This window comes from Sinocyclocheilus anshuiensis, unplaced genomic scaffold, assembly GCF_001515605.1.
Source record: "Sinocyclocheilus anshuiensis isolate Anshui unplaced genomic scaffold, SAMN03320099.WGS_v1.1 scaffold813, whole genome shotgun sequence".
Lineage (NCBI taxonomy): Eukaryota > Metazoa > Chordata > Actinopteri > Cypriniformes > Cyprinidae > Sinocyclocheilus > Sinocyclocheilus anshuiensis.
Genome location: NW_015540942.1, coordinates 1,188,391 through 1,196,920, shown reverse-complemented (window position 1 = coordinate 1,196,920; position 8,530 = coordinate 1,188,391). Strand labels below are relative to the sequence as shown.

The following is an 8,530-nucleotide window of genomic DNA, read 5'->3' as shown; positions in this document are numbered from 1 at the left end:
TGCACGCCACTGAGAACAGTGTAGTTTTACCGAGCAAACAGCAGAAACGGCGAGAAAGACCGTGGCAGCTGCCACGACCGCTGGCAGCTGCCAGTGGCAGCTGGGGATGCCACCGGAAGTGGCGCTGCGACCTGCCGCTGCCAGAGAGAGCGCCAGTCCCTGCTGACTAAATGTCGTTTGTTCTTTTCGCGCGTGCTGCACTGAGTCTGGCTCTTATTTGTACAATTATTATTATTTTTTTATTATTTTGTTCTGTCAAAAACGAACCTTACAACTTTACAACTTCATATTGCATCATTTGTATTGTAATTATATTTTATTAGTAAAGACATGCACCTCCCGTGAACTTTCATTGGATGATAACACACGTGATTTGGGTTCTGGACAAAATAATTGGCCAGGATGGCTCATGAACAATTCATAAGGAGAAGAAAAACACGACTCATTTTTTTCCCACTGGATTATGCACTTATTGTAATGTACAAGAGACAGTGAAGCATATACTGTTAGACTGCAAAAAATATGAAGAAGATAGGGCAGAATTAAAGGCACAAATGGATGAACAAAGCATGACACTTGAGCATTTATTAGGGAAAGCATCTGGGAGAATACACAATTTATTAATGTTATTTTTGAAAAACACTGGGTTAAGTGAAAGAATTTAATAGGGTTTTTTTTTCTTTTTTCTTCCCTCTCCACTCCTTTGATGTCAGTCTAATGCCCACACTCCAGTCTAGTAGGTGGCGGTAATGCACCTTTGAGATGAGTTGCCGACCGCCATTAAACCTGAAAGAAGAAGAAGAAGAATCATTTTTTTTAACAATTGTAAACTTAAACACTTACACTTAACTAATAATGGATTGTCAGATTTTAGTGTACTTTATTAGCAGTTTATCATGTTGTTGTGAAACCGGTCATATGTAGCGATACTTGTTTATCTCTTCTCGACGCAGCAGGGTAACGTTATCCTAGTGGGGAGCGGCGTTGCAGTCTGAATGTATTTGTGCTGTATCAGCTTACAGTTGTTCCCCCCCAAATCCGCATCGTTTTAAAGTTGTTTTAGTTTGATTTTAAAAACTGCTGCCCTAGAGATGGCATCGGCAACGACGACTGATCCGGGTTTTAATCCCGGAGCTATAGGGTTACCAGAGTCTGTAGTCCCCGCTAGCATGTTTGCTCCAGCCCGGGGATGCGGCGATGATGACGGGGCAGAGTGCTTCGAGGACGGGGAGATGTTCAACGGTGAGACCGTGGATCTCGGCATAGACTTCTCCAGCAAGGTAGGCCTCAAACAGAGTTAGCCTAGTTGTAGTAAATTAATGCGTTTACAAAAATTATATTATTAGTAACATGACTACACGTTGGGATTTTGAACTGACAGTTTTAATAAGGTTATCTGATTTTCATTACTGTTTGAGATTTTCACAGTTTTACCAGTTTACCACTGAGTGTTTACCCGGATATGTTCAGCGATATTTTAAACATATTTCCTAACCTCTGTATCATATGCACCTGTCGTAGTACAGTATTAAAATGTCTTTCTGATTTATCCATCTATGTGGGGTTTTATCTGTAAAGCAAGCTGATTATAGACTGCAACTCTGCATTAATTCCAATGAATGAAATACGGACATTATACGGACGGTTAGTGAAGATATGACAACCTCACAACACAATATCAGCCCAACACAGAGGGATTTCCCTTTAGAAGGAGGGAGACAGAGGAGATAAATAGATCAGGGAATGAGGAAGTCCATTTTATAAATTGATAACTTTTGATAACTGACATAAAATATCATATATATCAGATAGTTGCCAAGGCATCATTTCTCATTTTCATTTGGTTTAACTTGATGTACTAAAATATCTAAAGCTAAAACTGAAAAAAAAAAAAAAAAAATTGGACATTAAAAACTAATAAAAGACCAGTACAACTGACAAAATCATACAACAAAATGACTAAAAATGTTACTAAAATGGAAAATATAAAAATTTAAATTACCTCAAAATACAAATTAAATTATAATAGTATCGCTTTGTTAGAAGTAGAAGCTACTTATTATATACAAGTAACTACTACATAATTACAGGTTATAAACGACAAATTTAGGTTCTGTAAATTTGCCTTCACATATACACCATTTATTCCAAATAGTATGAATTTGATTGTTTTTGGAACCTATTTCAGTTTTACTAATATCTAGTTCTGGTTCATTTTCTTAGTTACAAGCAACTATTAAAATAGTTCAAAGCATTTATTACAGTTTCCCTTGTTTTAGACACTAGTGTGCATTCCAGTTGATACTAGAAGAAGTTTTAATCTTTCTAGTAATTGAACTCTGATGTCTCAGCCTGAACTCTTCTGACTATGATGTGTTACCATACAATATAGTTGTATGTATGTGTTTGTGTGTATTAAAAATTATAGGCATGGTTACTAATTGCTAAGAAATAAGTACTAATACCTAATGCCTAATAGGTAATACAGAAGTACAAATATTCCATGTAGTCTTTCAATTATTATGAGGTACTATAAGTACATGCGTTATAATTAAAACAAGAATTACAATTTTTTTTTGTCTTAAATAGAAGACACGTCAGCTATTCATAAAGCAGTTTAGGTCTACATAGTCACCAGTGCTCAACCTTGATGGATGTGGGAACCAGGGCAGATGACTGATCATGTTTTCTGCTGTGGCAGCTGCCTTCTTATCATTCATCAGACAGTTTCAGACTGAGGAGTGGATCTGTTTTTCTATGGCTGGAGCTGAGCACTGTTTTTGCTGAAGGGTGTTTTGCATGAAGCTTAATCGCTTTGGCTTGTGTAACATTACTCCACATAACAACTGATGTAACATGCAGTAAAGTCAGGCAACTCAGAGTCCATTGATGACTTTGTACTTTATTTACACTGGTGTTGAGTCAGACTGAGCTAACAAAACAAATGGAAGGAATGTTGTTCCACAGTCATTCTGTGTTTAATAGCATTCTTTTCTGTTGTGTATCATAGCTAGCCCTGGTCAGTCCCAATGGGGAACAGTATGACTTATTACTACGGCAACTGCGTGAGAGGATGGACGAGGGCTGCGGGGAGACCATCTATGTGTTGGGGGTGGGTTCAGGTGAGAAACTGAGATGAGAGCAGTGAGACTCAATTTAGGTTTATTTTTTTTATAAGTACCCACCAGCTTGTCTCTTTCACTCTTTCAGATGGAGGAGACTATGGTTTGAATGAGAGTGATATGCAGGCGTCTGTGGCCACAGTAAGGTCCATGTGTGAGCAGATCGAGGCAGACCTCATCCTGTTGAGAGAGCGTACTGAAGCTGGTGGCCAGGTCAGAGATTACCTTATTCGCCGTCGGGTGGGAGAAGCTGACTTCCTGGAGGTTAGGTGAGTGATGAGAAAATGGGCTTTTTCTGCAATTAAAGTCACAGTTCAGTTTAACCAAAAATAAACACTTGGTCTTTTTTTGTGGAACATAAAATTAGATGTTTAGGAGAATATCCAGACTGCTATTTTCCATACAATGAATGTTGACAATGCGAAAGAGCAAGAAAAGTGAATCCAAAAGAGCAAGAATGTACACAACCTTTCAAAAGTTAATGAAAACTTGTATTTAGGAAGGAGACATTAAATTGGTAGAACGTGACAATAAAAACATTTATAATGTTACTAAAGATTTCCATTTCAAATAAACATAGTTCTTTTGACTTATTATTCATCAAGGAATTTTATTTATCAAAAAAAAAAAAAAATTTATCATGGTTTTCACAATATTAAGCAGCACAACTGTTTTCAGCATTGATAGAAATGTTTCATAGTTCAAAGCATTTATTACAGTTTCCCTTGTTTTAGACACTAGTGTGCATTCCAGTTGATACTAGAAGAAGTTTTAATCTTTCTAGTAATTGAACTCTGATGTCTCAGCCTGAACTCTTCTGACTATGATGTGTTACCATACAATATAGTTGTATGTATGTGTTTGTGTGTATTAAAAATTATAGGCATGGTTACTAATTGCTAAGAAATAAGTACTAATACCTAATGCCTAATAGGTAATACAGAAGTACAAATATTCCATGTAGTCTTTCAATTATTATGAGGTACTATAAGTACATGCGTTATAATTAAAACAAGAATTACAATTTTTTTTTGTCTTAAATAGAAGACACGTCAGCTATTCATAAAGCAGTTTAGGTCTACATAGTCACCAGTGCTCAACCTTGATGGATGTGGGAACCAGGGCAGATGACTGATCATGTTTTCTGCTGTGGCAGCTGCCTTCTTATCATTCATCAGACAGTTTCAGACTGAGGAGTGGATCTGTTTTTCTATGGCTGGAGCTGAGCACTGTTTTTGCTGAAGGGTGTTTTGCATGAAGCTTAATCGCTTTGGCTTGTGTAACATTACTCCACATAACAACTGATGTAACATGCAGTAAAGTCAGGCAACTCAGAGTCCATTGATGACTTTGTACTTTATTTACACTGGTGTTGAGTCAGACTGAGCTAACAAAACAAATGGAAGGAATGTTGTTCCACAGTCATTCTGTGTTTAATAGCATTCTTTTCTGTTGTGTATCATAGCTAGCCCTGGTCAGTCCCAATGGGGAACAGTATGACTTATTACTACGGCAACTGCGTGAGAGGATGGACGAGGGCTGCGGGGAGACCATCTATGTGTTGGGGGTGGGTTCAGGTGAGAAACTGAGATGAGAGCAGTGAGACTCAATTTAGGTTTATTTTTTTTATAAGTACCCACCAGCTTGTCTCTTTCACTCTTTCAGATGGAGGAGACTATGGTTTGAATGAGAGTGATATGCAGGCGTCTGTGGCCACAGTAAGGTCCATGTGTGAGCAGATCGAGGCAGACCTCATCCTGTTGAGAGAGCGTACTGAAGCTGGTGGCCAGGTCAGAGATTACCTTATTCGCCGTCGGGTGGGAGAAGCTGACTTCCTGGAGGTTAGGTGAGTGATGAGAAAATGGGCTTTTTCTGCAATTAAAGTCACAGTTCAGTTTAACCAAAAATAAACACTTGGTCTTTTTTTGTGGAACATAAAATTAGATGTTTAGGAGAATATCCAGACTGCTATTTTCCATACAATGAATGTTGACAATGCGAAAGAGCAAGAAAAGTGAATCCAAAAGAGCAAGAATGTACACAACCTTTCAAAAGTTAATGAAAACTTGTATTTAGGAAGGAGACATTAAATTGGTAGAACGTGACAATAAAAACATTTATAATGTTACTAAAGATTTCCATTTCAAATAAACATAGTTCTTTTGACTTATTATTCATCAAGGAATTTTATTTATCAAAAAAAAAAAAAAATTTATCATGGTTTTCACAATATTAAGCAGCACAACTGTTTTCAGCATTGATAATAATGAGAAATGTTTCTTGAGCAGCAAATCAGCATTAAAATGAATTCTGAAGGATCATGTGACACTGAAGACTGGAGTAATGACTTCTTTGCCATGACAGGAATAAATTACATTTTGAGATGTATTCAAATAGGAAACATTTATTTTAAATTGTAAATAATATTTCACAATTTTACAGTTCAAATAAACAGATCAAATAAACACCGCATTGGTAAGCATAAGAGACATCTTTCAAAAACAAGTTAAAAACTCACCAACCCCAAACTTTTGAACATTAGTGTAGCATATCAAAAGATTCATATGAATCATGCTCTGTTGTATTAAAGGGGCATCTTTAATATGTTTTCCTAGTTCCAAGAAGCTTTTACCTTATTGATTGTAGGCTGGAATACACTACATGACTTTTAAAATCTGAACAGATTTTACAAACACTAGGCATCATACACTTACCGACTTTGTAAATAGTGACAAAGGAAAATCGTCCATCATACACTACACAACTGGGGATTACACACTACTAGAAGTTGTTCCAATCACAACAAACTCACACAGAAACGTGCACCTTGTTGCTAGGAGATGCATGACAAATGAAACCAACACGTGTTCTAAAATCGGTTGAAAATATCAAACATGTTTGATTTCCTCCGACTGGATGGAATCATAATCTGAAGCTAAAAAATCGGAGTCTGTGACCATCAAACACAACACGATTTTCTATGGAATCTGTCAACTCAAATCTGCAGACTGGCTCTGACTTTCGGGAACTAGCGTCAACTTCTTCAGACAGTAAATCGGCGGAAATTCTGGGCAAAAATCGTGTAGTGTATTCCAGGCTTAACTCAAAGTCATGATGGTGTTTTCCTCAGGGTGGCTGTAGTGGGGAATGTGGACGCCGGTAAGAGCACTCTGCTGGGTGTGCTGACTCATGGAGAGTTGGATAATGGACGTGGCTTTGCACGACAGAAGCTCTTCAGGCACAAGCATGAAATGGAGAGTGGCCGCACCAGCAGCGTGGGCAACGACATCCTGGGATTTGATCAAGAAGGCCAGGTAGTCAACAAACCTGACAGTCACGGAGGCAGCCTGGATTGGACCAAGATCTGTGAGAAGTCTTCTAAAGTCATTACCTTTATTGACCTTGCTGGCCATGAGAAGTACCTCAAGACAACTGTGTTTGGAATGACCGGCCATCTGCCTGATTTCTGCATGCTGATGGTAAGGAGGGGCAAAAAGCTCAGTTTCAAAACCCAGTGAGCTACCTTGATTTCTTCATAGGCAGCTTTGTTTCCTTCAATGGCAGCATCCTAACCAAATGAAACTTCATAAACGTTCTTCATGGGCAGCAAAACAGTCACTCACTTGCATTGCATAAATGGTATGAGTGAGACACATGAGAAATGACTAGACTGTCATTGAGTTTTGAGTTTTAGTAGTCTGACATTAGCATGTTATAACAAGCAATACTGGTCAAAATAGTGCATTTTAATTTATTTGACTTTAAAATCAAAAGTAAATCCCCCTCAGCTGTGTTGGCCATCCTAAATTTGAGCTAAAATGTGGCATCATTTTGTAAGGAATGGTTTGGACCAAACTTCATTTTGGGAGTACATTTAAGTGCGGCCAAAGTGGGCAGCTTACTAGGGTTTGCAACAGAATGGGTTAACGATCGTTGACATCTTTAAATTGACTCCATCTCTCTCTTGCACAGATTGGAAGTAATGCAGGAATTGTTGGCATGACCAAAGAGCACCTGGGTTTGGCATTAGCTCTCAATGTTCCCGTCTTTGTGGTGGTTACTAAGATTGACATGTGTCCAGCTAATATTCTTCAAGGTGACCCACGAGTCCACAAATAATGCCATTTGCATAATAGAAACTAAATGATGGAATATTGCACGTACTGCCATACTAATGAACACTGTCTTTTCAGAGACCTTGAAGCTCCTGCAGAAGATATTAAAGTCTCCAGGCTGCAGAAAGATCCCTGTCCTAGTCCAGAACAAAGATGATGTCATCGTCACGGCATCCAATTTCAGTTCTGAGAGGTGATGCCCCGCAATACACATTTTTGCTTATTGCTGAGTCTGACTTGTCGCTCCAATTATTCTCCAGACTCACATATATTTGTTTGTTTTGTAGAATATGTCCCATTTTCCAGATCTCTAACGTCACAGGGGAGAACATGGACCTGCTGAAGATGTTCCTGAACCTGCTCTCCTCCAGAAGCTCATTTAAAGACCATGAGCCTGCTGAGTTCCAGATAGATGACACCTATTCAGTACCTGTAAGCACGCTGTCTGTCTCCGTTTATATATTTATATGTCTCCCCTCTCTCATCAGTCCAATTATTTTTGGCCAGGGTGTAGGAACAGTAGTGTCTGGGACCACGCTACGAGGGCTGATCCGACTCAATGACACTTTGCTTCTTGGACCAGACCCTTTGGGTGCTTTCCTACCCATCACTGTCAAATCCATTCACCGCAAGAGGATGCCTGTAAAAGAGGTCCGGGGTGGACAGACGGCCTCTTTTGCTCTGAAAAAGGTATGTGGTGTGGGTTCCAAATTAAATGGAATTAAATATTGAGGAGCCAAATTATTTTAGTTGACAAATTACAGAATTGCTCAAAGATGGTTTTTCAGAAGTTCCCAGTTGACGTTGTCTCTTTAGTGGTCCTGAGTATATTTGTGATATATATATATATATAACTGTTTTGTAAGAATCTTTCTCCCTGTTTGGAAACAAATACTGTTTAAATTACAATTGGACCTCACTGCTAAATGTACTGAATATGTATTATTAATTACAGCTAACAGTTCCTGATTAATTTTAAATGGGACATGATTGAATAATCAGTTCAGTAATGCGGAGTTCACACTGCACGATTTTAGCCCGATTTTTCACTCGCCGACAGATTTTGCGAAATTGCCGACAAATGCCCGAAATCGGAGGCAAATCGGTGCTCGTTCACGCGAGTGACAATCACGCAGTGTGAATTATCAAAGACGCGATCTGAGGGGAATCGCTGACACGTCGCCGACGCCCACAAAATATTTGGCATGCTAAATATCTGGAGCGGTCGGCGATTCACAATCACGCTGTGTGCAATGATTTCTGACTGAAAACTACATCGGCGATGACCTACAG

The 8,530-nt window shown here is 38.7% G+C and overlaps 1 protein-coding gene across 1 annotated transcript in view; it reads left to right on the top strand.

Moving 5' to 3' along the window:
- The first annotated feature begins 736 nt into the window (after positions 1 to 736).
- Positions 737 to 8,530, top strand: part of LOC107689684 (GTP-binding protein 1-like) — a 13,313-nt gene continuing 5,519 nt past the window's right edge. The window contains exons 1-8 of the mRNA XM_016487804.1: positions 737 to 1,280; positions 3,011 to 3,122; positions 3,211 to 3,391; positions 6,253 to 6,601; positions 7,095 to 7,218; positions 7,316 to 7,430; positions 7,525 to 7,669; positions 7,745 to 7,927. Coding sequence (XP_016343290.1) covers positions 1,092 to 1,280; positions 3,011 to 3,122; positions 3,211 to 3,391; positions 6,253 to 6,601; positions 7,095 to 7,218; positions 7,316 to 7,430; positions 7,525 to 7,669; positions 7,745 to 7,927 — 1,398 coding nt within the window. The 5' untranslated portion in view covers positions 737 to 1,091. The remainder of the gene's footprint in view (positions 1,281 to 3,010; positions 3,123 to 3,210; positions 3,392 to 6,252; positions 6,602 to 7,094; positions 7,219 to 7,315; positions 7,431 to 7,524; positions 7,670 to 7,744; positions 7,928 to 8,530) is intronic.